Below are 12,528 nucleotides of genomic sequence, written 5' to 3' on the forward strand. Positions count from 1 at the left end.
TTCTCCTCGAGGAGTCTGGGACTCATAAAATAATGTCATTTATTCAAACAGTTTTCTAACAGAGTAATATCCCTTTATTAGTAGCTCTTAGGAAGAGCAGCCTGCTCTTCGAGATGAATATGGAACGGCTAAAAGTCTGTGCTTAGGAACTGGAGTCCTGTCCCAGCGCAGGAATCATGAGAGTCTGACTAAAAGGTAACCATGTCTTTGGTATTGAAGGCATAATTATCTTGATTCTCTTGACTCCAGGCCAGAAGCGAGGCTGTCAGAAGTCTCAGAGGGAAGTCTCTTCAGGTTTACACCGAGGGTACATTATTGCCAGATAGAGTGTCTGTTCAGAAGGACTCAAAGCAGTTTCACATCTGCTATCTCAATTGGATTTCTTACTCTGCGATGGAAGAAGAGGGAGATAATAGTTCCATCTCACAAATGCAGAGACGAAAGCACGGCATTCCCCGCCACCCACCCCCACCCCCCATTCGCCATTATTCTCCCAAGTTCGCATGTTAGAGAGTAGCAGAATAATATTGAAAGTGCCAGGTAGTTTATATGTTCTTTCGGTTTTCTTAAAGATCAAAAGAGTCCAGGAGCCTTTAAAAGGTTTCACAAGGTGGCCTACAGCAGCCCTTTTCCCATTTAGAGCATTGGGGTATTACAAAAGAAGGGCTTTAATTGAGCAATCTAGTTTGGAAGAAAACCCACATTTTAATGGTTGGAGAGCAAGAGGGTGGGGGTGAGGGGGAATTTCAAACAAAGACACTATTTAAAAAGCCTAAAACTGTCTTCTCAAAGGCTTGAAATAATTTGTTGGGAAACTTCAGACCCTTTACTTTTTCCTCCCCTCCCTAAATAAAAACCAGATTTGTTAAAAGGAAAAAAGATCCAGTATTGTTAATTGTATTTCAGAAAGTGCCAGAGAGGGAAATATCCCTGTAGTTTTAAACACTGTCCCAAGAGGGAAATGGGCAAATACCCTGCTTCACATAAACAGTCTCTATGTACCATAAATAAACCTTTAAAGAATGAATTCCAGACAGTTTTGTTTAGTGCAGGATAAACTAAGAAAGGAAAGGACATGGCCCAGGGACTAGCTTGTGATCTGAGACCTTATGGCACATGGACAGGTATTTCTTCTTTCAACTCTATAAAGTTTCTGGAAGACTTCAGCGGTTTTTGTCTGGCGGAAGTAGGAATAGACAGTTTCCGATTTTTATTAGGAACTTATGAGCACAGATTGCTTTCTCCAGAATCCATTTTATAACAGGAAACTGTCTGCTACTTGAGTAAATAAGCATCAACTTTGTATACTACTGTATTTGATTAGTCATTCCGTTACTACAAGAAAAAGCCCTGTTTGGCTCGGAAAGAGGGAAACTCTCATCTCCTCTACTTTGACTCACCGGAACAACCTGAAGGTGGCAGAGTAATTCATACCAGTGTGCTATATCTCAGCTTCTTCAAATGTGGGAGGCCCCAAAGCAGCACCAGGTAAAGATCATTTTTACCGAAAGGCCAGACTACTTCCTTGGTTCAGACAGAGCACGTTAGCCACTCAGAAAGGGGATACTGTCTCTCATGAGGGTTTTGACAACTTAGTAGAGGTTTCAAAGTCTTTGTGTTATGTGTGGTTCTTCTTCTTCAGTGTTTGGTTGCAATGAGAAGGTTGGGGTACAAAGCTTTTTGCCGTATGCCTTTGTTTTGATCTCATTTCCTCTTTTCTGAGAAGAAAGTAATGCTCAGAGTTGTATTGGCAAAACAAACTGCTGAACTGATGTCAGTACCTGGCTTTCCTAGCATATCTATTTATTGTGGGTCTGAGCAAAGCAGTTGAGGCTCCGGGGCCTCAGTTTCTGTGTCAGTGAAATGGGGAAAATAGTGCCTGCTCACTTCACCATCACTCACCACGTGCATGGGTGAGACATGCAAGAATGAAAAGCAGCACATTTTTCAGGAGAAATAAAATAATCCCCTTTTCTGGTCTTCATGCTTTCTGCCTGTTAGGTAGTTGTGGTTGTGAAAATGAGCACGTTCAAGTCTACGATCTGCTAATGACTAGCTACAGGAGTTTAGGCCACCCACTTAACCTTTCTTTGGTTTTATTTATTTAAAGAAATGAGAGTGTTAGGCTGAATTAACTTGAGGATGCTCTTAATCTCTGAAATGTTTTGTCCTGAAATTTAGTAGGAGGTTGTGAGTGACTTCCCAAGGCACCAAATGCAGTGGCCTTTTTTCTGTCCTCACCTTCGTCGGATCCTCTGCCATATTTGATATTGCTGACCTCCCTGTGCGTGGCGTTGTCCTTTCTGGTTCTCCTGTTACTCTTCTGTTTGTTTCTTCTCTTTTCCTAACCCATATGTTTATTAAAATGGGCCATTTTTTTCCTCTGTGAACTAAACTGTCTGGTCATATCACTTGTCCATTTTAAAAATCATTTTATTGGTCTTTTATCTCCTCTTATTTTAGAAGCTCTTTATAGAAGTTTTGTCTTTGATATAAGTTGCAAGTATTTTTTTTTTTTGGTTTTTCATTTGTCTTTTTTACTTTGCTTTTGGTGTGCATATGTTTTTTAAAATCATACAGAAGCTTTTTATTTTATGTTGTCAAACTTATCAATCTTTTGCCTTTTTGAACCTGAATTTTGAGTCACAAAAAAGTTTTCCCACTCTGGTTTTAGACAATTTCATCTAGGTTTTCTTCAATTATATAACTTCATTTCAATTAAACATGCTCTTGTTCCAGAAGAGTTTAAAGCAGACTCTGAAAATACATGCTAAAGGATTAAAAAATAAGTGAGAAAATAAAATAGAAAGTCCAGTAAATTGCACATTTGTATTAAATTATTTTAATATAAAGGCATTTCAATTCAGTGGGGATTATATAGATGTTTTAATAAATGCTGTTGGACTAATTAGATAGCCATATGGAAAAATATAAAATTAAATTTATTATTCACACTCTACATAAGAATACATTCCAAGTAGATCGGAGATTTACTGACATTATTAGCATGGAAAAGTATTTTTACATTTAAAAAAAGAGTATTTGGCATGCTCTCTAAAATCCATAAAATGTCTATCATGTTAAATAAAAATATAATTGGAAAATAGGCCATATCCCAAAATTATTAATTGGAAAATAGACCATATCCAAAAATTGTTAACTGGCTTATAGCAGACCCAAACCAGCTGAGAAATACAAGAAAAGCTAGATTGAAAAAAGCCCAAAAGTCTGTTTGAAGGTATTGGAAAGTTACCAAGACAGCCAGTACTTGAGGGTCCACGATTTATGAGAGGAAGGAAACTCGATAAGGTGAGCCCAGCATTTACTCTGGTTTTATTTTTGAGACAACTCTAATTTGTACGTGGTGTAGGGAGAAAGGCAAATAAGTCAAGCAGAAAGCAGCTGCCCAAAGTCAGAGAATCCAAGGAAAGCTTTGGGCAGTCTCACAGGGCTGGCCAAGCAAAAGTGAGACTCCATTGCTACTGAGAGAGCTGGTAATTGAGAGGCTCATATCTTTTTTTTTTTTTTAAATTGAAGTATAGTTGATTTACAATGTTGTGTTAGTTTCACACGTACAGCAAAGTGATTGAGTTATACATATATTCTTTTCCATTTTAGGTTATTACAGGATATTGAATATAATTCCCTGTGCTATACAGTAGAACCTTGTTGTTTATCTGTTTTGTATCTGCTAATCCCAAACTCCTAATTTATCCTCCCCTGGCCCCCCTTTCCCCTTTGGTAACCACAAGTTTGTTTTCTGTCTTTGAGTGTGTTTCTGTTTTGTAAATAAGTTCATTTGTATCATATTTTAGATTCCACGTATAAGTGATATTATTTGATATTTGTCTTTTTCTGACTTATTTCACTTAGTATGATAATCTCTAGGTCCATCCATGTTGCTGCAAATGGCATTGTTTCATTCTTTTTTTTAATAGCTGAGTAGTATTCCATTGTGTGTGTGTGTGTGTTTGTGTGTATACACACCACATCGTCTTTATCCATTCATCTGTCGATGGACATTTAGGTTGCTTCCATGTCTTGGCTATTGTAAATAGTGCCGCTATGAACATTGGGGTGCATGTATCCTTTCAAAATAGTCTTCTCTGGATATATGCCCAGGAGTGGGATTGCTGGATCATATGGCAACTCTATTTTTAGTTATTTAAGGAACCTCTGTACTGTTTTCCATAGTGGCTGCATATATTTACATTGCCACCAACAGTGTAGGAGGGTTCCCTTTTTTCCATACCCTCTGTAGCATTTTTATTATTTGTAGACTTTTTAATGATTGCCATTCTGACTGGTGTGAGGTGGTACCTCATTGTAGTTTTCGACTTGCATTTCTCTGATAATTAAGGATGTTGAGCATCTTTCCATGTGCATTTTGGCCATCTGTATGTCTTCTTTGGAGAAATGTCTATTTAGGCCTTCTGCCCTTTTTCTGATTGGGTTGTTTGTTTTTTTGTTATTGAGTTGTATGAGCTGTTTGTATATTTTGGAAATTAAGCCCTTGTTGGTCTCATTGTTTGCAAATATTTTCTCCCAGTCCGTAGGTTGTCTTTTCATTTTGTTGATGGTTTCCTTTGCTGTGTAAAAGCTTATAAGTTTGATTAGGTCCCATTTGTTTATTTTTGCTTTGATTTCTTTTGCCTTGGGAGAGTGACTTAAGAAAACATTGCTACGATTTACGTCAGAAAATGTTTTGCCTATGTTCTCTTCTAGGAGTTTTATGGTGTCATGTCTTATATTTAAGTCTTTAAGCCATTTTGAGTTTATTTTTATGCATGGTGTGAGGGAATGTTCTCACTTCATTGATTTACATGCAGCTGTCCAGCTTTCCCAACACTACTTGCCAAAGAGACTGTCTTTTTTCCACTGTATATTCTTGCCTCCTTTGTCAAAGATTAATTGACCGTAGGTGTGGAGGGGCTCATATCTTACAGAGAAGGGACAGGCAGAACAGAAACCCCAATAGTCTGAGCTGTTTTGTTTCTTGAAGCAGATGCCAATTTCTAAGTAGTCTGAGAGAAGCCAAGCAAAAAGTAGCAGCCAAGAGGCTAACTAAATCGATCTTTTAGCAGTTTTATGGTGCTGGGGAGATTACAAGGGGAGGAATGGAATTGGTTTTCAGTTGAGACTGCTGAAGGACTATACCAAACCTTATAAAGATGGAAACAGACCAAGATTATCTTTACAAAGACTGAAAGCAGGCCTTGAAAACACTGCTTGGATTAATAAGCCTCTTTAACTGCCTGCCAGAAACTAAAGACTCATTTAAAATCTGTAAGTTTTTATACAAAGTGTAGCATTCAATCACAGATTACCAGGCCTATCAAGAGAAAAAACAGACACTAGAAACAGACACTAGAAACAGATAAACCAGATGTTGACATTATCAGACACAGAATTTAAAATAAGTGTAAATGTGTTCAAGAAGTTTACCAGAAAACTATAATTTATATTTTGAACATAATCAGATAATAAAGGAATATTACAGACTAGAATTTTTTTGCAAACATAGAAGAAAGAAATTTGGACAAAATGTTATCAAATCAAATATAGCAATGTGTGAGAAGGAAAATACAGTTGACCCTTGAACAACATGGGGTTTGAACTGCATGGGTCCACTTATATACTGATTTTTTTTTTTTTTTTCAGTAAATAGAGCACTACATGATCATGGTTGGTCAAATCTGTGGATGTGGAACTGTGGATATGGAGGGCTGACTGTAAAGTTACATGAGAATTTGACTGTATAGGGGATTGGCACTCCTAACCCTCATGTTGTTCAAGGGCCAACTGTATATCATAACCAAATCAGGTTTATTCCAGGGTTGTAAGTTTACTTTACATTTCCAAATAAATCATGTCATTGACCACATCAGCAGAATGAAAGAATTAAAAAATATGATTATCTCAATAGTTGCACAGAAGTCTTTTGACAAAATTCAGCATCCATTTATGATAAGAACTCAGGAAACAAAAAAATAGAAAGGAACTGCCTTAATCTGATAAAGTGTCTCCATATAAAAGCTACCCCAAATGTCATACACAGTGATGATCTATTGAAAGCAGGGAAGGATGGCCATTATCACCACTTCTGTTCACTGTGAGGCTGGAGATCCTAGCCAGTGCAATAAACAAATAAAAGGTATAAAGACTGGATAGGAAAATGAAAACTTTATTATTTGCAGAGAACATGATTACCTAGAAAATCTAAAAGGATATACAGCTAAGTTATTAGAATAAATAAGTAACTTTAACAAGGTCACTGAAGACATTGTACAAAAATCAGTTGTATTTCTATATGTCAGAGAAAAGGAAAATTTGAAGGATGTCTTTACAACACCATTAAGAAAACAGCAAATACAATATCCTCTATTGCCGTGTAACGAATCATGCGAAAACTTAGTAGTTTACAACAACCATTTTATTTGTTCACAAATCTGTGGGTCAGCAATTTAGACTGGACTTCGCTGGGTGCTGTTTCAGCTGGACTGACTTGTGGTTATTGACGTGGCTGCAGTCACCGGCCAGTCAGCTGAGACCAAAGGCTGTATAAGATGACCTTACACCCGTGTCAGGCGCCTGTTGCTGGCTGTCAGTAGACCCCCTTCCACGTGGTCTCTCATCTTCAAGGAAGCTAGTCTCAGCCTCTTCACATGGTGGAAACATCAGAAAGGGCGGAGCAGAAGCTCCAAGATCTCTCGAGGCCAAAGCTCAGAGATCGCACATGTTACTCCTGCTGCACTTTATTGTTTGAAGCAAGTTACAAGGTCAGGGCAGATTCAGGTGAAGGGGAAATAGACTCTGCTAATGATAGGAGATGCAAAGAATTTGTGGCCGTTTTTACTGTACCACAGATACCTAGGAGTAAATCCAACAAAGTGTGTACAAGACCTCTGCACAGAAAGCAATTAAATATTACTGAGAGAAATTTTAAAAGGCCTAAACAGGTAAAGGGGTGCACCATGTTAATACGTTGGAAGATTCAGTATTATAAAGTTGTCATTTCTCCTCAAATTGATCTATAGATTCACTAGAGTCTTGATGAAAATTCTAGCAATTTTTTTGGTGGCAGATTGACAGGCTGATTCTAAAATTTCTTTGGAAATGGAAAGTGCAAAGAGTAAATAACCAAGGTAGTCCTGAAGAAAAAGAACAAAGTTGGCAAGCTTACACTAACAGACTTCAAAATTATTATAAAACTATAGTAATTAAGACAGTGTGGTATTGGCAGAAGGCAGGGCAAAATGAAACCCAAAGGAGAATCCAAAAACAGACACATGTAAGTACATTCACTTGACTTATGACAAAGTTACACTGTACTACAATAAGGGAAAGGATGGCCTTTCAATAAATATTATTCAGTCGGTTAGATACCCATGTGGAAAAAATGCTTCTTGATCTCTGCTTTAGAACATATATAATAATCACGTTCAGGTAGATTGTAGATGTAAATGTGAAGAGTAGAACAATAAAAATTCTATAAGTAAACATATGGGAATATCTTTATGACCCTAGTGTAGATAATTTCTTAACTATGACATAGAAAGTTCTTTCCATAAAGGGAAAGATTAAGTTGGATTTCATTAAAAATAAGAATGTCTGCTATCAAAAAACACCAACGAGTGATAAGACAAGTCACATAATGGGAGAAGATATTTGCAATATATTCATGAAACGAAGACTTGTATACAGAATGTATAAGAAAAACTCCTACAAAACTTATAAGGAAAAAACAGACAATCCACTATGAAAATGAGCAAAAGACTCAAGTAGGCGCTTAACAAAAAAAGTATATCCATGAGGCTGATGTGTGTATTATCAGGTACTTAATCTCATCCTTCAACAAGAAGATGGAAATTAAAACCACACTGAGTTACCATTACACACCCATCAGAATATTTGTTTTTTAAAAAGCTATCTTTGGGACTTCCATAGTGGCGCAGCGGTTAAGAATCCGCCTGCCAGTGCAGGGGACACAGGTTCGATCCCTGGTCCGGGAAGATCCCACATGCCGCAGAGCAACTAAGCCCGTGCACCACAACTACTGAGCCTGCGCTCTAGATCCCGCGAGCCGCAGCTACTGAGCCCACGTGCCACAACTACTGAAGCCCGCGCGCCTAGAGCCCGTGCTCCCCAACAAGAGAAGCCACCACAATGAGAAGCCTGCGCACCGCAACGAAGAGTAGCCCCCACTCGCCGCAACTAGAGAAAACCCGTGCGCATCAACGAAGACCCAACACAGCCAAAAATAAATAAATAAATTAATTAATTAATTTTTAAAAAGCTGTCTTTACCAAGTGTTGGCGAGGATGTAGCATAACAGGAAATTTCATAGACTGCTGAAGGGAGAGTAAGCCAGTTCAGCTGCTTTGGAAAACTGCTTGGCAGCATAGGCTATAAGGTTGAACATGTACGTTCTTTATGACCCAGCAGTTCCACTTCCAGATAGATATTCAAGAAAAATGCATACAAATGTGCCCCAAAAGACATGTCCAAGAATGTTCATAGCAGCATTATACATAATAGCAAAAAAATAGAAACAGCACAACTGTTCATCAACAGCAGTGGTTAAATAGTTTTATTCATCTGTTGGAATACTATGTAGCACTGACAGCTGTGTTTAAACTGCAGCTGTGTGCAACAACTTAGTGACTCTCACAGACTTAGTGTTAATGTCAGAAGCCACATACAACCAAGTCCATACTGATGATTGCATTTAGATAAAATTCAAAGCAGGAAAAACTCAGCTGTGGTGCTAGAAGTCAAGATACTGGTTACCACGGGCTTCCCTGGTGGTGCAGTGGTTAAGGATCCGCCTGCCAATGCAGGGGACCCGGGTTTGAGCCCTGGTCCGGGAAGATCCTACATGCCGCGGAGCTACTGAGCCTGTGCTCTAGAGCCCGCGAGCCACAACTACTGAAGCCTGCACGCCTAGAGCCTGTGCCCCGCAACGAGAGAAACCACTGTGATGAGAAGCCCATGCAACGCAACGAAGAGTAGCCCCCACTCACCGCAACTAGAGAAAGCCTGCACGCAGCGACGAAGACCCAGTGCAGCCAAAAAAAAAAAAAATACGATATAAATAAATAAATAAATTTATTTTAAAAAAAAAGGATACTGGTTACCTTAGGGGAAGAGGGGGTCTTGATGGGAGGTCCACAAAGAGGGGGTGGTGGTGTGGTGCTTCCAAGTTGGGGATAATAACCGACTTTCTGGTCTGCGTGGTGGTTACATGGCTGTGTTTACTTTGAGAAAAATCACTGAACCGTACATTTGATTAGTACACCTTTCCGTATGTGTGGTATGCTTCAGTCAAAAAGTAGAACATGACAAACATACAGATCCAAAACAGACCAGAAAGAATTATGCTGTGAAGCTAATAGTGTTTATTTCTATGTGATATATGTTACTTTGAGTGATATATCTATATATTTTTATACATATTCCTAATATTTTACTTTTATAATTACAGGGGAAAATCCTTATTTATGAATATCATAACCTTGACTCTCATTGGAAAGTTGACATGACTTGTAGCTTTCATGGAATTCAGAATTACAATACCCTGGAAGGCCATCATATGGCTAAAGCATATCGTTGCCTTTCTCCCCTAACTAGGCCCTAAAAAGCACCTTGGGATTTCCATTGATTCGGTTTGAAGATGCCGTGATTAATCTGGATCCATTCACTCGGGTACATCCCTATGAGACCAAGGAATTCATCATCAATGATATCCTCAAACATTTCCAGGAGGTGAGCTTTGGAGCAGTGCTTAGTGGCTGGAGCATTATCAGAATGACTGTTGTAGTTGTTTGGGAATTCTGGTTGCTGAGATGTCACTATTGACAACCCAGATGAACATTTCAACTCTGATTGTTGTGTGATGGGTCAGATCACAGCCCATGAAGTCCACGCACATCATGAAAATCTTGAAGCAGTGCATCTGATTTATGAACGGATAATCTTGTCTCTCAGAACTGGTCTCAGGGGCTTCCACTAGATCAGTCACAATCTTAAGGGTTTAATTGAGGCTTTCATGACAACACAAAAGACTGAATGTGAACCCTGTTTGCCAGGCATGGGCCTACTTTCAGTGACTGCATCAGTGTTCTTAGAGCCTATGAAGTCGTGCCCTAGAGCTGAACTTAAAAAGTTTTTATCAAGTTGGATATTTTCCATTTTGTATTTATTATCCAGACTGCAAAGACCAAAATCTAAAGCCAAGACATACTCTTCGATGACTAGATGGGTCAAGGTCATATCAAATTTATTATCTGTCAGAGTTAAAGTGTATCCTATGCGTGTTCCCTTCTCTCCTTCCTCCCTCCTATCTCCCCCCTTTCTTTCTTTGCTTCCTTCCTTGACCTCCCTCACCAGTGATATTTCCACTGAACTGTGAGGAGAGTGAGATAGCGGATCTCACTGGACCGCGGAGTCAGGCACCGGGGGCACATAGGAAGTGGCGGGTTGCTGGGTAGGTCTGAACGTGCCCACTCTATGCACCACCCGCTCGGCGGACTCTGAGGGGGCTCCAGGTCTGCTCCCTCCCTCACTTTCCTTTGAAACTCTCCCCGCTGCTGGCTGATTCCCTATTTGTAGAGCGATGGAAAGGAGAGTGTGCTGTATATACTAATAAGTATTTGTAAAGAGTCTTACCTGTTTCATAGCTTTTTTTTCTTCTGAATGGCTTCGAAGAGTATAAGTACTGAGAGTATTGGGAGAGGTTTAGGGCAGAGCTCACGAAGGGCAGGAGCTCACAGCTGATGAGAATTAAAGGGTGATTGTTGGTGTTGGTGGGAATGAATGGAGGACAAGAGAGATTTCTAACCTTTTTGCTTGGGATGCTCGATCTGCAAATATAAACAGGTGCTCGTTTTCTTCTTCTTTCCCTGCTCCGTTTGACAGGAACTCCTCAGCCAGGCAGCTCGAATCCTGGGATCGGTGGACTTCCTTGGCAATCCCATGGGGCTTTTGAATGATGTTTCTGAAGGGGTGACTGGACTGATAAAGTATGGAAATGTTGGGGGCCTTATCAGAAATGTTACACACGGAGTATCAAACTCTGCTGCCAAGGTAAGGAAATAGAGGTGAAATTCCATTGTAATTAGCCTCAGGAGTCCTCTACATTACTGTAACTTCTTTTAGAGTTAATAGGTTGTGAGAAGTTACATACATGGCCTTGGCTTCATCGCCCACGTGCCCTGCCTTTCCCGCACCTCCAGTAACCCGGCCCCAGTCCATCAAGTGCTCCTCTGCACTCTCTCCCCTTCCTCCTCTCCGTTCCCACTGCCTTCATCCAGGCTCTGGTTGTCTCTTCCCTCACCCACTGCCATAGCCTCCTGCCCCCTCACTCCACCGCAGCTCTCACAATGCCTCCAGAATGAACTCGCTTTATAAAACATAGAACTTGATTGTGCCATTCTCCCGCCTAAAATCCACCCGTTATTACCCACAGCTCACAGGATAAAGTCCAAACTGTGGTATGGCCTTCTAGAGCGAAGCAACCCTTTTAAGTCATCTGAGTCCGGCAGCGGAAAGACAGCAGTGTAATTCTGCTGTGTCTTGCTGTCTAGCTGGCTTGTTTGTTCATTGGCCTCCTGTTTGGTGGACATCTTGTTATTCCATAGTTTAATTTTTGGCAGGAGCCGATTTTACGTGTGAAGCTGGAAAAAGGTGAACGTAGTTGAAGGGGGGTTGCTATTTGATAACATGCAAAAGGCGTCTAAAGACTCTGCTTTCCTCCCCTTCCTGTCAGCTCGACAGAGTTTCCTTCTAGAGATTGACCTTTTCACGAATGAACCAGCATTGGGAGAGCGCCTGTGCTCCCGGCTTGTTTACCATAGAGCATTGTTGTAGCAAAGTCATAGGTGCACTTGTGCCGTGGCCACTAGGATGGTGGCTTCACCGTAGAGAGCCTTTCAGGTGCCACGTAGGAAGTTATCTTGATGAGCAGGTAAGGAGGTAGAGTCGAACAGCAACATTTCTGTGTTACGTAGCATTCTTGGTAATAATGTGTGAAAGTTGGGAATTTATTCCTGTTTTCCAAACTCTTTTCTAGAGCTGATGGTTCTTTAGTCAGATCAGGTTTTTCAATACAGGCAGATCTCGTTTTCTTGTGCTGCACAGATAGTGTGTTTTTTACAAATGGAAGGTCTGTGGCAACCCCACGTGTCCAGCACGTCTTTCGGCGCCATTTTTCCAGCAGCGTCTGCTCACCTCATATCTCTGTGTCCCATTTTGGTCATTCTTGAAATACTTCAAACTTCTTCATTATGATGATATTTGTTATGGTGATCTGTGATCGGTGATCTTTGATGTTATATTGCAAAAAGATGATGATTCGCCGAAGACTCAGATGGTGGCTGGCATTTTTTAGTAATAAGGTATTTTTAAATTAAGATGTATGCATTCTTTTTTTAGACATAATGCTGTTGTGCACTTAACGACAGTGTAGTGTAAACTTAACGTTGTCTTCACTGGGAAACCAAAAAATTTGTGTGACTCACCTTATTGCAA

The 12,528-nt window shown here is 40.0% G+C and overlaps 1 protein-coding gene across 8 annotated transcripts in view; it reads left to right on the forward strand.

Annotated features, from left to right (window-relative positions):
* VPS13D (vacuolar protein sorting 13 homolog D) overlaps window positions 1-12,528 on the forward strand; it is a 246,652-nt gene that overhangs the window by 149,750 nt on the left and 84,374 nt on the right. For 7 of the 8 annotated variants that reach the window (XM_057535232.1, XM_057535241.1, XM_057535246.1 and 4 more), the window contains 2 exons: window positions 9,631-9,765; window positions 10,918-11,085. In XM_057535232.1, coding sequence (XP_057391215.1) covers window positions 9,631-9,765; window positions 10,918-11,085 — 303 coding nt within the window. Of the gene's footprint in view, window positions 1-9,630; window positions 9,766-10,917; window positions 11,086-12,528 lie in introns of those variants that run through there. The other variant, XM_057535280.1, reaches the window with a different exon arrangement.

Source organism: Balaenoptera acutorostrata, chromosome 1 (assembly GCF_949987535.1).
Source record: "Balaenoptera acutorostrata chromosome 1, mBalAcu1.1, whole genome shotgun sequence".
NCBI classification, from domain to species: domain Eukaryota; kingdom Metazoa; phylum Chordata; class Mammalia; order Artiodactyla; family Balaenopteridae; genus Balaenoptera; species Balaenoptera acutorostrata.